The sequence below is a fragment of the Aulonocara sp. 'chitande type north' Nkhata Bay genome, linkage group LG16 (assembly GCF_057382095.1).
Source record: "Aulonocara sp. 'chitande type north' Nkhata Bay isolate Kocher_YH1m ecotype deep benthic linkage group LG16, A_spYH_male_GT1.1, whole genome shotgun sequence".
Classification (NCBI taxonomy): domain Eukaryota; kingdom Metazoa; phylum Chordata; class Actinopteri; order Cichliformes; family Cichlidae; genus Aulonocara; species Aulonocara sp. 'chitande type north' Nkhata Bay.
The window spans coordinates 12,757,803-12,773,531 of NC_141359.1; the positions used below are offsets into that span (position 1 = coordinate 12,757,803).

The following is a 15,729-nucleotide window of genomic DNA, read 5'->3' on the forward strand; positions in this document are numbered from 1 at the left end:
TAGGTTGATTTAGTGGATCTTTAGTTTAAAATCTTTTTTTACTTTAGTATTATGTTTTGTTTTTGTCTTTGAAGTCACTTAATATGCATGCACTGGACAGAAATGGCATTCCTGTAGAATGTCCATATAGTGAAAGCAGATACCAGAAGTTCAGATACAGGTCTGTTGACCACCAAATGTAAACAACAAGACTGAATAAAATCAAAGACAGAGCCAGATTTGTGAATGTTTAATACAATAATACAGAAAACAGCTGTACAGTATACAGTGCACACTCTTACACTTTCTCTCACACAAACTCACACTCAAAATCTCATCCACACACAGAGTCAAAGAGCACACAATAACTATAGCACACATTGCATTAACAAACACAGTGCTCACAGAATCTAAAGAGCTTTGACTTTCGGCCATTTTGGCTCCGGCCTTTGACTCATTGTCCATTGCTATAGAAACTGGTGTTTCTCTTGTCACCATGTTGATTCTATGGCACTTTTCTTTATTCACAGCCAGGTGGAGCAACAGGGGCCCAGCACAGGAACAACAAGAGCTGCCTGAACTCTGGGCTCCTGTCGATTTAAAGGTAAATCTTATTTATTTACTCATGATCACACTTCCTTGGACTCAGTGTTCATTATCATTTTCCATCATCTCCACAATCTCTACAATGATGGAGAGTACAGTGTAATGCTATCCTATGGGTATATTGGCCCAGAATACGATAAGATGGCCCATGTTTTGTTTTTAAAAAAAAGGTCACATGTAAACATGTAAAGAAATTCACACCGATTTACTGCTGCTGCTCTGCTCTCTGTGCGTTCAAACTGCCACTGTGTTATGTTTGGATTTTTACTGCTATTAGCCATGGAAAAGGTAAAGCCAGCTGAATGGCAGTCATAGCTTTTTAGCTCCCGTATGTAACATTTTTCAAGTGAAACAGACTCTTCGGTCAGGGCTCAGATACAGATTTGGGATCAACCGTTTATTACAATCAGTTGTAACACAGAACTGACTCTGATTTGATCCTACAGATGAGCTCTGATGTCTTTTTTGGAGATTGCAAAGTACTTGGTTAGGCTTAGCAGCCAGAAAATCCCTCATTAAATCTTTGTTAATCTTTAGTTACCAAGCCTCTTGCCTTGGAGCTAATCCTTTCTATTAGCTTTCTTATGTACAGCTCCCCCCTTCACCTTCTACCTAACCAGTAAACATTTAAAAAGATACTAATTAAATAAGTAAATTCAATATCAGCCTCATGTCAAAAGTGGAAAAGAAATAATAAATTACATGCCGTTTCCATGTAGTGTATTAATAGCATATTGTTTAATGTTAAACTAGAATTTGTTGAAATGTATACTGTCAAATGTGAAAGCAAGAACATGTGATATTTTAGATTATTCGAGTGTTGAGCAGCAGCTCATGACAGCTGTCAAACCATATTCTGTGATCTGTGAGATCTGTGAACTGCAGCAGAGCAGCAACTAGGTCACCTGCAGGTAATGTTCACTACATTGTGCACGCAAACATTAGTTATGCATATAATACAAAGTTTAATTTAATTTGTATTACTTTGAGGAGGCATGTTAGACAGCAGCAGAAAAAGTCAGGGCGGGGTTAATGAATATTATATCATAATATTCATCACGTTGTAATTGAGATTTGATAAGAAAATGAATTGAGTGATTCGGTTTCAATAAAATGCTCTTGAATCAAATACATCACTGATGGTGTAAACAAGCTGTGAATAACATCCACACTCTGTCCTTCTACACGAGGGCTATATGGTTTTTTGCTTAGCTACATTTAACACTAAGCTAATTAAGCTTGTGGTACGATTTCTATAACCAAACTGAGCTTGACAAAACATAAATAACTGACATTTGAGATTACATTTTTATACTGTGCATTTAAAAAGCATCGTGACTGACAACACTTCCTGTCTCTGTCGCATGTTAGTATTTAGGACAAATATTACAGTGTAACCAGGACTGCAAATATTCACTATATCCAGGTCTGTAGATGCCTCCTTTTATGTTACGTTAAAAGACTGCATACAGGAGACCTCCATTTAGTATATATTGCTAACTTGTTAGCACTGTAAATTGACCAATGCAAGTAGGTCCATGGATTTTTCCTTTGCAAATAAACTGAAAAATTTCATAACTTGTACATCACTTTCTACAATGTAACATTTGTAATGTCTTCTGTACAAAGTGCTGGGATATTTTACACACCTGGTAGTCTACAGCTTCTCTAATAGCCATCAGCTATGCTATCAGAATGCTAATATGCTGTCAGTGATAGTGGTAATATACATAAGTTTTGTTTGTGTAATGCTTAAGGTTTATGGCATTTATGGTTTATCTTAGTTTCGCTCTCTAACATTTGCTAATTAGCACTAAGCACAACTTGCAGAGGGGTACTGGGCATCAACCACCTGGCACACATTTTGGAAAGTTTCTCGGCCGATGCTAGTGCAAGACCAAAAGTTAGAGGTTCCAGTTTGCTGAATAACTGCTAACATTTTTGCCCCAAAAGCGTTCGTAATGGCCAGGTATGGTTTAGCCCCAAAAAATAGCCTAAGTCGTGCATGCCAGAAGAAATAATTCTGTATGGTATTAATAATCTCAGCATAGTCAATTATGCCAATATGCAATTGGCCCCATTTAGCTTGCTACTTAGGCGGTACGATAAACAACTGCTGCAACATCATCCAACATGTTTTTGTTTGACATCATGGGTAGAAGTGTGAGATAAAAAGGAGTAGGAACAAAGAACAGAGCAGCAATCACTTTTCACGCTCATATTATAAGTTTAAAACATCACACCTGTTGTTGTGCTCAGCTGCATTAACAAAACCTCGACAACTGCTTCTTAACAGCTCAGGAATAATAACAGACATTCAGTCTCCCAACTCCCTGAATAGGGTTTTTAAGCCCCTCCACACTCTTTGGTTTTGACCTGCCTGCCTGTTTTTATTTAAATGATGACATCTATTTCACAGACAGCATTCCTCTGAATCTCTAATAAAATCACAACACATTTTCACCACTGTTAATGGGCCATGAAGCTGCTAAGAAGCTGTTATCTAATGAATCTTTTCACTCTGAATGTGATATTTTCATGGTCAGTTGTAAAAAAAAATCCCCAAAAAAACAAAGGTCTAGTGGCCCTTTTCAGTCACTGAAGGACCACTTAGTCAGCTGCTGTGTTTAAACAGAGAGTGTGAACTCTGCACGGCAACGCCCTGTTGCCAGGGTCGTCTGCCACAGTCAAATACAGTGGTACGTTTGGCAGAGGGCAGTCAGGCGTTTTCAGGCACTTCATCTTCCTCTTTCTCCTCCTCTGGGGCCTCCCCTGTAAAGGTTACCACAGCTAAAGGTGAGTTTGAGGGTTAAATGTCAGGAAGTTGTTATGTTTGTTGTCAAGTTCATACCATTCAACATTTGGTCTGGTGACTTGTCATGAGATTCACCAGGAGGTGAGCAGTCAGAGTTCTGTGGCTGATCGGCAGCGGGTCCATCAGGAGTACGATGGCTGGTTGAGGCATGTGATTGGAGGTCCACACTTTCTTTTTCTTCTTGCGCCTTGCTGGCTAGCTCTGTTCACAATAGGCAAACACAGGAAAATACACAAATTTTCAACTGAAAAAAAAATTGTTCCATCAAATCTGGGGATCTTCTTCAAGCCTGGGCCCTTGATGGTTTGAGACTCTTAGCTGTTTCTAGGACTAGTGTTGGAGAAGTTTACACTCAGTTCAGTGTTTTTTGCATCTGATATTTGGTGGATATTTACATTAATGGCAAAGCTTGTGTGTAGATACATCACCACAACAACCTGACTGGCAAATGTTTCCAATATCAGAATCTATCTCAGAAGATGAGACACTTTCCCACTATATTACATTCCCAGTATATTAGATATGATATGTGGTGCTAAGCCAAAAATCACACCTAACTCAAATGTTGACTACCCAAAGGTAAACAGGTGGCACTTGCACAAAACTTTAGAAAAAGGTGGACAAATCTCAGTTCAACAATTTAACCTCTCACTGTATTGTGATCATGTCAACAAGGAAAAAATGACTTCGCAGTGGAAAAATATCGATTTTGTTGGGATATTTATCGGCAGCACCGTTATTAAATTTTTTTGTCTTACAAATTACAGCAGTCCACAGCTGAGTGTGTGAAACAAGCACAACAAGGCTAAAAGCACAAAGATGGTAGCTTATATTAAAATAAGGGTACAATTTTCTCAAGAGCATGTTTTATAAAAATGCAGACAAACATTTTCTCCAAAGAGTGTGAGATTATTATATTATCTGCCACGTTAGACCCCTAATTAAAGATTGTGAAATCATTATGTAGTTTTAGTTTGCATTATTCTCCTGACTTAGAAGAAGGTGATAACTATTACAGTTATTAAACTGATTTGTATTACATTAGACTGCTGATTTATTGTGAATGAATGATATTGTTTTATGATGCATTATACTGCTGAGGTATAAGAATTGTATGGAATAAAAGATTGTTGATTGAGCATTTATACACCGAGTATTGTCTTTCCTTCAGCCCAAAGATCAAAAGAATTGGGAGAATTGAACAATTGACATTTGTTACACTGAAAAAATCTCGTTTTTTGAGAAATCACTTATAGATTGTTGGAAGCTTTGTCTTATAATGTCCAAAAGCGCAAAACAAAATAATAACACTCCAAATAAAACAATTTTTTTCTAAATTTGGTTGTAGAAACTTTACCTCGAATGATTCTGAGTTTCTTGAATATTTGTTTGTGACTGTATGTGTACCGTGCACAGATAGTTCTTTCCATCTGTCCTTGTTGCTGGTAATGACACCAGAGAGGTGCAGCTTCAGTGCCAGCAGATCAATGGCTGTCAGGGAAAAGTCCATCTGTCCATCATCACTGTTCCCATGGCGAACACTACTGTGTCTCTGCACTGACTCCACGGTAACTGAACCGCTTCCTGTTAGACTGAAACAGAGAGAGAGGTGTAAAGCGATGAGAGGGACTGCCTTTTCCACCTTGGATGTATTAATGTATTAAGGAAAATTCCATATTGCATTGATTGAATAAAACCTGGTGAATGAGCAATACTTTTTTTCTACATGGCCAAAAACTTTATATTTCTATGAGAAAAACAATGTTACTTGATTTTGTGCAGTGATGACCTGCCCTCACACACCGATCAACATATGCTGTAGTCGAGGCATTTCCTGTGGACATTTAGCTGATTTAAGGTTGGGACTGTTACTGGTTCTTGTACCAACAAGTTATATTTTACCCTCTTTGCCCACTATGTGGTCTTGAAGAACACCAATTACTATTTGTGTCATGTATCTGTACATCGTGCTATGTACAGGTGTGCATCCATGTCCTGCATGCAACTCTCTCCATAGTTTCCTGTCAGTTCTCTGTACTAATAAAGATTGTATAATAAAGACAAAACAAAAAAAAAACCCAAATAAATCTTTTTTTTTTTTTAAGAAAAGAATAAGTAGTTGTACAATTGAGTGATTAGACTGGGTTTCACAGTTTCTGGTCTAAGACCAGCCTATTTTCAATGATTTTTCATCCAAAATCATCAAGTATGAATAAAAATGACTTTATGCAGTGTTGTAAAAACAATTACAAGTTTGTACAACCAGCTTCTGCAGCAGTAACTTACAGTAATAATTATCTGTATGACTTTATCAGTTTCTCACATTGCTGTTAATGTATTTGAGTCCACTATACTTTATAACATTGCTTTAGTTGACTGAGGTTTGTGGGCATCTGTTTATGCACAGTGCCACCACAGATTTCAATCGGGCTGAGGTCTGGACTTCCAAAGACTTGTTCTGATGTGGATTAAGAGTTTCAGCTGTTATCAAGTCTGTTGCTTTTCTTTTGTTGTGGTTATTCACTGAGGAATCGTTCATGTTAAAAACCTTGTGTCTAATACACATGTTGAATAAGTCACTGAACTTACAGCAGTAATAGCAGCAGTACCTGGATCTCCTGTTTCCAGTCTCTCTGGCCTTCCTGTCCTCCTCTATTAGAGGACCAATCACTTTCTCTGTCGTGTCAATCAGTACACTGAAGGTTGGCTCCACAATGAAGTCTATGAAACCTGAATCCCAAGAGAAATGTTAGGATAATAGAAGAAGAGAGAGCAAAATATATAACAAGCGCATCTGTTACGTGTCTGCAGGCTGCATGTTGTCTTTCCCTCTCCTTTTGTTTGCCACTCCCTTAGGTACGCAGACTGCAGGCTGATGTCTTTTTGTTAGAAACACTAGGTAAGTAGGTTGATGCCACCCATGTAATTTTGAGCTTGTTTTGAGTTGAGGTTTAGGGTCTTTCCCCCCTGTTTTTGTTTTTCTAGGATAATAGCTCAGCTAAGTTTTGGTTTTGCCTTTTTGGTGGTTTTTTTGGCACAACCTAACTGTCCCTTTCTCCCCCACATTTGTTGTTTGAATTTGGGTTACTTATTTTGTGAGAGCGCTGCCATTAAACTTTTTTTATAACACCTGTACCAGGTTTCCAGAGTCGTCGTGTCATCCTCTCCTGCCCTCGAGGAGACGTAACAGCATCATTACTAATAATAACTTAATACTGGTTCTTTTTCTTATAATAAATCACTACCAGATAGTAAACATGAGAATAAAGTTTCAACAGCTGTTTGCAAATCCAGCACAAGTTTATGAAGTCCTTTCTCATTGTGACTCTTACCTATCTGAGACTGGGCAATCATCGTAGCTTTACGGTCACAGAGAGGAGAAAAGGGGAGCCCAAGTTCAACCTCTTTATCTCCCTGGAAACAATGTAGAAAGTGGGACAATATAACACTGTGTCTTCAAGTACTCAAGTTAACTTTATGGGATTTGCATTCAGTTTCTGCTTGAGCCTTAAACAATAAAACACAATGGAGACATCCTCCTCATGGAAATAAGCTAAAATATCTTCATCATTACAACATGGGCAATAGAGTCTTTCAGTGTTTCAGAGTGCTTCAGTGATAACACAAAAATGTATTCTTACTGATACAAGTTGACTGGAATTCGTTGGGTGGACTCAAAAAAGTTAAGTGTTGTATAACAAAACAAACAGCTCTGCAGCACCCAGGTCATCACCTGTAACTGTTACAGAGCTCATACAGTTTCTAGTAATAATGTCAATTATGTCGGCTATGACAACTGAAAAAGATTTTATTAATTCTAAATGGCTAATTAGGCTAACGTTGCCTTTATTTGTTAATGCAGCAACAATTAGCTAATTTTTCTTTATTGGTTGATTTATTTTTAACATGGCACCAAATTAATTTTGCAGTAGGCATTACAAAGAGAAGGGTATCAGAATTCTGTGTTATTATATGGAGAAATCCTGTTTTAAAGAACCTTCTAAATTGTTGCTAAGCCATGATGGGAAATGGCAGTCAAGGGTTTACTAAAACACTTTTACAAAGTATACAACCAGTGACAGTGCCTGTGTTACACTGATTTTTAGTGTTTTATTGATTTACAGAGGATGATTCCTTGGCTTGATTTGATAGTTGATTTTAAAGTCCACGAGCATCCTCACAAATGAGAACCCTCACTGACAGATGTTTGTACCTGTCTAAAAAATTCCTCCATCAGACTGTGGGTCCAGCGGTAGTGCAGTGGCCATGCTTTGGCTGGATGGCTGATGTCTGCAGCATGAAGCATCAGAGACAAAACCTTCACTTTGTCTATACTGGAAAGGAAAAGGAAACAAAATCATTTCATTAATATCCATCAATCAAAAAGAAGCTATATTACCTTGACTAAAAACTGAGCATCTACATTTTTGGACCTGTAGAAGATCAGCAAAAATGTCTTTTGAGAATGACTTGTGAAGGAAAGAAACTGCTCTGCTACAGCTTCCCATATGTTATGTGAACAGTGCTGTGCCTTTTTGTATTTTGATCATATTGTGCAGACTGTACAGTTCTGCCCGCTGCTGCAGCAACAAAAGCAGAACCAGCGTGTTGACAGGCTGATGACAGCGTCTTCCCCCAAAATCCATCCAAGCGTGAGCTGAGAATCACGACAGCTGCCAGCACCCCCTCCATACACACTCAGACACGCTTACACACAGAGACACACAGATACACATGGACACACCTCCGCAGGTCCAGCAGGACTGACAAACATAGAGGAGATACTGGACTCTGGTACTATTCCTGTGATAGCTCCTACAGGAACGCACAGGGCAATCTGGTCCAGCAGCCTGCAGGAGCTTATGTTGGGCCTTTTCACCACACTCCCACAGATGATCTGGTCGTCTCTGTCAGATAGACTAGCCTTGCACAGTCTGCCGGAAAATCTTTTGGAGAGGAATCTAATTTTACATGTTTGAGTGGGAAAAGTCATTTTTGTGTGAAGAATGAAAAGTATTTGTAGTTCAGAGTATCAGCGGGTTTAGAAATGGTAAATATTAGATTTTTAAGATGAAATTGAAGAAGTCTATTTACGTAAGAAAGACAGAAAGACATGTTTTCACTTACAGAATTTTATTTACCTAAAAGGTTCTTAGAAGTCTTACAAAGTTCAGGGTTAAATTAGCCACAGGCTCAATATAAAACAATGTGGTGACCTGAGACAATGGAAAGCGAACGACAACTTCAAGAGACAACGGCCGAAACAACCATCAGTGTACAAGAAGTGGGCCTACTGGAGAAAAACCTTTTCTACACCTCTATAGTGAGCCACTAAAGTGACTACCAGTGAGAGTGAAAAATATTGTTGACTGACATACATCAGCCGGAGCATCTGCAGGCGACCAGCTGTCAGCTTCAAAGCAATGTGCAACAAGCCTTACTTAATCTTTCTAATCTCCAGCTCAGGGCATAAATCTGGTCACAAAAGGAAATCTGAGAAAAAGATGAGTTCTCTTATTCACTTTATCAGTCTACAGTCTCAGCTTGATAGTTTAGAAACATATTGAATACAACATGATGTTCATTTTGTAAATTATCAACTTCATCAGAGGGGAAAGGGGGATGAAGGAGAGTATGCCTTACTTCCCAGTGTGACTTCCCAGTGATTGACTGGTAATAGCTACTACACCATGTGTGCCCAGTATGTCTTGGTTACTATGCTCAGCTGGAGGTTTTAAGACAGGACCTCACTAACAAATGGGTGACATGATGGTGGCACCTGTTTGCTAACACAGGAACTAATTTCATGCCATCGACACAGCACCATCTTAAACATAATTAGCTGCTACATCTGTTGCAGTGTTAGCTTTCACAGCTGTAAGCCGACCGTTATCGTGCGCTTTCCTCCACCAAACCTAAGCCAACAAATAAGTGATATTTTTCACGGCACGATTTTATAACTAAAGGCTTTCAGGTTTATCGTTTCTTCCAATGACAGACTGCAGACATTCTAAAGTGATATGAGCCAACATTATCTGGAGTCACCAATATGTTGTACAAACTAACCAAAAACATTATCTATAATATCTTATCTGCTAGCAGGACCCTCTCCTGGATCAATTTTATTGGCAATCAAGGCCTCAATTTTGCATGTGGTAGAAATTAAGGATCTGCAAATATCCTGTTTAATAATACAATAAATTGACTTTTTCCAGTTTGCCAGTTACACAACATTTGTGGCCACAGCAGGACATGACGTTATTTTCATGTGGTGGAAATAAACTGATAGAATGAATCCGTTTCTTTTTACTTTTCCATCTGAACTGGAAAAGTTTGGTCACAATGATACATTTATGCAAAATAATATATTTATTTATTAAATAAAGCTGTGGAAAATATGAAAAGTACACAAAGGCATGGATACATTATGTTTTGTTAACAAAACATAATGTATCATTGGCTATCACTGATCTAATGATAGCCAGTTACAAAGGTCAAAGGTCACTAATAATGGCTAGAGTTCTGACCTGTGTGTCTGTGTTAGGGCATTCCTCATGGTCTTGATCTGCTGGAAATGACAGGACATGTCTGTTGACATCACCATCTCTATCACCAGAGACCTCAGCTCCCTATGAAAAATAAATAAACAAACACATCCAGTAATCACCCATCAGTTCTCATCAAAGAGCCCACACCTCTGAAAGTTTGTCAACTTGACATTGTCGAGACGCTGTGGGAACTCAACTTCTTTTGGGTTCAAAAAACAAGTCAAGTAAATAATTAAAGTTTAGGATTAGGCATTGATTTTTGGTTAGGGTTGGGTAAACGGCTAGGGAAAGCATTATGTCAATGAGATGTCCCCACAAGGATATGAGTACACACAGTGTGTGCGTGTGTGTGTGTTCACATATATCATGCCAGGTTGGGGCACTAACCAGACTTCACACTAACACATGAGGACTGTGTCATCATGTGATGAAAACTCTGTTTCTGAAAACAATACTAGCTGTATAGAAAACACTTTAACCAAGGAAACATATTTAAAATATTTTCAGTCACCTGATTTTTACAGAATCTGCTGGGAATTCTGTAAATGTCATCAGAACAGTAAGCATTTTAAAATAGCCCTTTCTTTGTCTCTTAGAGAAGGAGTTCTGTACATCAACACAAAGGACACAAGGTGGAGTTTTGTATGTAGTTGTGATGTCAAAGCTCAGGGTAAGGGCATTTAGGTGCATTGAGATGGAAGCACAAACATCAAGAATTGGCAGTAAGGGCAAACCTCCAGTCATCTTTGTTCAGGTTGACCAGGATATTCATGTCTTCTTCAGCCATCAGCCTGTAGGCAGCGCTGACATGATAGTTCTCCAGCACTGACCTGTCATTGTACAGAATGGCCACTTCCGACCTGACAGACAGACACAACATCCAATCAGATATCTTCTGCAGTTTGTATACAGAAGCCGCAACATCAGCAGGTTTCCTGTTGTTCCCCTACTTAAGATTCACCACACTTGCTGAAATTTTTGAAAAAAAAGAAGGGTGGGGGGACTCCAGATGAATCCCACTGTGTTATTCCTAGCGCCTCCTTAAACCTGTCACCATGCTTTTGAATCAAGCATCTGGAACTCTGTTGGATGAATTCACAACTCACCCAGTGAACTGGCAGATTCCCATTGTTTTATTATGTAAGATAAAGATGTTTTTCATGAGTCTTTAAACACAGGCCTAATTCATATGTTATGTACTACGTGACAAACTTTATATTGTTAACTTTATATTGTGTTTAGTGTTAAATGTCAAATATCAATTACCTTAAGTTAATTATCTTGAGAAAAACTGTCCCTGTCAAATCAGATCCCCTGATAACCTACATGAAGTGTTACCATCTACATTACCTGGTGTGGATGTGGAAGTTGTTGGTGGTTCCTGTGTGTTCAAAGTCGTGAATTGCTGCGGCAAAAACCATTGCAAGAATTTCCAACTCGCTCAGCCAGTGCTGCACACACACACACACATCATTAGTTAGCTTCTATAGACAACTGTCTTTGCAAGCCATGTGCAGGCAAGCACAGTTGCACAACAAGATTGTGACAAAATGATATCCACATAGGTGTTTTTGAAAATCTACTTCTGTCTTTGTGTGGGCTAATTTAAGGTTTGGACATCAGCAACGTTTTGGAAAATGAGGACATGCTGCGTGGTCCTAGGAAAGACTGTTTGAGGATTCAGCTTTTAAGAATCTGGTTTATTTTAACAGCAGTGTAAAGGGATGCCAGAGGTTCCCCACAAAAAGATGTGCACGTGTGTGTGTGTTACCATCAGTCCAGTGTGTAGCATCAGAAAGTGGGCAGTCTGAGTGACATCAGCGGCATGAATAAGGTTGTGGTAGGGGTTCCTGTGTTTGCTGTAACCGTTCTCAAGCGCTTCAACAAACTGCACCAGAGCCTGCACAGGAATCTGAACACAAAACTGTAAGTTAGCACAAAGACTAAATGTACTTTCCCCAGTATTAAGTTCGCCCACCACCAGATTTGAACAAAATTAAACTGCGAGTACCCTGAACCTGTTGATGAGGTCATAGCGGGTCAGAAGGTCGTAGACTAGGAACTTGAGGGCGTGCTCTCCTGTGGCCTCGTGGAAGGCAAAGACATCAAAGGACCACTGATCCACCTCCTGAGAAATGCATCAACAAATACCATCTCACATGTAAGGTATGATTACAGCAGGGGGGTGTGACATAAAGCTGGTGAGACCTTAGTGAAATGAAGATTTCTGCCAGTAGAGGGCACTGTCCTGATAATGTTTGCTCAAACAGGAAGGATCTAAAACTCAGATTAATTATCACATTTACTTACACAATTACATTTAAAGCCTCTCATTGGGTCGTGCTTTGCATCATGCAAGAAGCGTGGACTAGAATAATTCAATTTTTTTCTAAGTTTGTAGACAAAAGGAAGTGCAGAGGAGGAAACATATATCATTAATGTACTAAATCTACATTGTCCTTCACCACAGTGTCTTGCCTTTCTCCGCTTCCTTCATTTATTGTTTATCTCCTCTTTTCCTTCTCTGCTTCATTTTTTTGTCTATATTTCATTTTCATGCCTTCCTTACTATCCAAAGCACTTCTGTTTCCTGCTTTCAGTCACTGTTTTTGGTTTTTCCACCCTTCTTTTCTTTATCTTACTTTCTTTTTTCCCTGGTAAGCTATCCAGGCTGTACCTCGCCTTTTGTCCTTTGACAGCTAGGACATAGACTCCAACACCCTCCCCCAATCCTGACTTGGACAAGGGTTTAAAAAGGCTGGTTGGCTGGCTGGTTGGCTAGCTGGCGGGATGGATGGATGTTTTATTAGCTCCTTTTATTTCCGCCTTCCCTTTACAGCTTTACCTTTTTCTTGTGCTTACCCTCATACTCTTCCCAAATCCCACTTTTTCTTCTCTTCCAAATGTCCTCTCTTATCTCCTTTCATTGCTATATCTTTACTTCATTCCTTTCCTCCCAACCAGGTCCTCACTTCCTTCTCTGTCTCCTTTATCATTACCCCTCTCAGTCTCTCTCTAGCGTCTCCTTTCCTTTTTGCAATTCGTATTTCTTTCCTACTTCCTGTTCTTCCTCTTGTTTTCCTCTCACTTTCTTCCCCTTTTTGTCTATTTCTTATTTCCCATTCCCAAGTCCTCCCTGACTCATTCACTCATTCATTCCTCTTTTCTTTTCACATTGCCTCCTTTCCATTTCAACTACCTTACTTTTTTACCCTCCTTGTCATTCTCACGTTCCTCTTTTCATCATCCTGGATTGCTTTTCCCTGCGTTTCCTACCTTCTTACACACTTTCTTACCTCTTCCAGTCTTTTTGTCATTCTTTATTTTGTTTCATTTTTTGTTTTTCTCTCCCTTCATTTCCTTTTAAGGCTCTGAACTCAGAACTCTTACTGAAAAGGTTTTGTTTTTTTTCCAATTGCTAATCAAACGCAGGTTTAATACAATAAAATGTCACCTGCTGCCAGTGGGAACGCAGCAGTAATTTTTACCTTCAGAGCTGTCAAAGCTGTGGGAGGATAGGTCAGACCAGCCATGTTGGACGTCCGTCTGTACATCCTGTTGTCACACACACAGATAAAAATATCACGCACTAATTTCACACATTGATACAGGCAGTGGCATGCATATAAACACTCCCCGCACAGACCCCCTCCAGCCACCCTCCTCCACAGTTTGTGACCAGGATGGATTGTTTGTTGTCATGGTAACCGTATTCTAAACACACACACAGACACACAATGAGCGCTGCTTCGGTGCAGCAGATATTTTTTGATTTCATGCGTCATTAAGCTGCAGCAGATGAACTGATACCGTTCTATCACTGCGAGTCATTTACAATATAATAATAGTGGACTTCACAGTTTCCCTATATGATCTCCATCCCCAGCTCTCTTGCAGGCTAACATTGTTACACTTCATGTTGGACCCTTTAATCACATCTGCGGTGGAGTCAGCCGGATGTTCTGCCGTTTATTTTGAAGAAAATCTATGACTGTTCTCTGTTCTGTCTGCAGGTGTTCCAGATTTCTGCTGCAGATAAAAATAACTGAAATGACTAAACATCTGAAAGTGTTCTTTTGAAACAATCATTTGACAGAATTCTGCGATGCCTCACTGCTTTTCTGCACATGTATAACAAGTTTTAAGATAAATTAACATATAGAGCACTAGGCTCAGAGGTTAAGAGAAACCTCTGCATGTCAGTGAAGTGGCAGGGAATACATTTATGACGTTACTGTAAAGATAAGATACAGTTACATTAAAAAGTATACTTTTCATGTTGTTTATGGCTCTTCAACATCATATAAAAACAATTCACATATCCAAGAAAACTCTTTTGCAGGTGCTGGACTATGGAAGAAAAATGTCAATAGCAATAAAAGGCTAAAGTCTGCACAGCACTGTTTTCTCAGCAGTCCTTTATCAATAAAGGTCTGTCATGGTAAGCTTGGGTTCCTGTTTTTAGTTCATTTAAGGGCTGAAAAATGAAGTAAATTCAACGTGTCATAAACTGCAGATCTTCTAAATAACCAAAAGTGAGTCAATCCTCATAGGCTCACATGTTTAGCTGTAATTGCAAGCACTCTGAAACCCTGCACTGTAACCTATGGCATAACTTGGCATGCACCTCCCTAGAAATGTAACTAAATATTGTGATTGGCCTGTTCAAATTCCTAATGCGCATTTCCTGCTACTTTTTCACAGAAGTTTGTTAATTTATCAGTGACAGAATAAAAATCATTGACTAAATATTGTCATGATCTGAGTGATGTCTGGTGTTTTTCTGTTTGGGTCCTGTGTTCTCCTGTGTCCACCTATGTGCCCTGATTGCTCACCTCCTTCTCTCATCTTCAATCTAACATCTATGGAAAGAGATGTTAGGGATTATGTAGCCAACTGTTCCATCTCTGCACGCAGTCAGAGTAACTCCCAGCAACCCTCAGGTTTACTCAAACCGCTAGTTACACCTCACAGGCCCAAGTTACTTTGGACTTCATTACCAGGCTACCCATCTCCTCTCCATAATAGGCCGGTTCTCAAAGTTCGCTCATTTTGTTGCTCTTCAGAAATTACCCACTGCTACCAAAACCACCCAACTGCTCATTGATCATGTTTCAGGCTCCATGGCATTCCGCTGAAGATCGTTTTGGACAGGGGTCCTCAGTTCACCTCCCAGGTCTGGAAGATCTTCACTGCAGTGGGAGCCAACATCAGCCTCAGTTCCAGGTTTCACCTGTGGACCGACGGCCTGACCAAGAGGCTCAATCAAGAGTTGGAATTGGCTCCGTTTTGTTATGACACAAAACTCAGCCATCTGGTCCTCAGAGTTCCCATGAGTAGAGTACAGAACAACTCACTCACCTTATCTGCTACTGTCTCTCACCTTTCAACGTATTCTTAGGTTACCACCTGCCTGTCTGTAGAAGCAGATCTGTTCTTTCCATCTAGCACCACCTGCAGATAGCGCATTTAGGCCCAGAGGCCGTACTCCGAACAGTCGATCAGCACTGCCACTATGCAGATTGCCTCCAAACACCCACTCTCAGATATGAACTAGGACAAAAGGTTTGATTAGCCACTAAAGATATTCATCTTAAGGCCATCTCTCTTGCAAGCTCGCTCCCTGTTTTATTGGATGATATGAGATCGAGATTGTCATCAGCCTTTCAGTGGTTAAACTCAAGCTTCAAGCATCCATGCACATCCATCCCACATTCCACATCTCCCAGGTCATGCCCGTCAACTACAGGCCATTGTGGCTCTTGTTCTCCTGCCAAGTCT

General features: G+C 39.6%; 1 protein-coding gene across 2 annotated transcripts in view; it reads right to left on the reverse strand.

Annotated features, from left to right (window-relative positions):
- Positions 1-214: 214 nt before the first annotated feature.
- Positions 215-15,729, reverse strand: part of LOC147311129 (dual specificity calcium/calmodulin-dependent 3',5'-cyclic nucleotide phosphodiesterase 1A-like) — a 49,606-nt gene continuing 34,091 nt past the window's right edge. Inside the window, exons 5-16 of one of the 2 annotated variants that reach the window (XM_086265535.1) lie at positions 13,437-13,503; positions 11,960-12,076; positions 11,720-11,860; positions 11,299-11,399; positions 10,683-10,808; positions 9,928-10,029; positions 7,614-7,734; positions 6,733-6,814; positions 6,010-6,130; positions 4,808-4,992; positions 3,437-3,601; positions 215-3,357 (exon numbers count right to left, since the gene is read on the reverse strand). In XM_086265535.1, the coding sequence (XP_086121661.1) occupies positions 3,305-3,357; positions 3,437-3,601; positions 4,808-4,992; positions 6,010-6,130; positions 6,733-6,814; positions 7,614-7,734; positions 9,928-10,029; positions 10,683-10,808; positions 11,299-11,399; positions 11,720-11,860; positions 11,960-12,076; positions 13,437-13,503 (1,381 nt within the window). In that variant the 3' untranslated portion in view covers positions 215-3,304. Of the gene's footprint in view, positions 3,358-3,436; positions 3,602-4,807; positions 4,993-5,217; positions 5,235-5,989; positions 6,131-6,732; positions 6,815-7,613; positions 7,735-9,927; positions 10,030-10,682; positions 10,809-11,298; positions 11,400-11,719; positions 11,861-11,959; positions 12,077-13,436; positions 13,504-15,729 lie in introns of those variants that run through there. The other variant, XM_086265536.1, reaches the window with a different exon arrangement.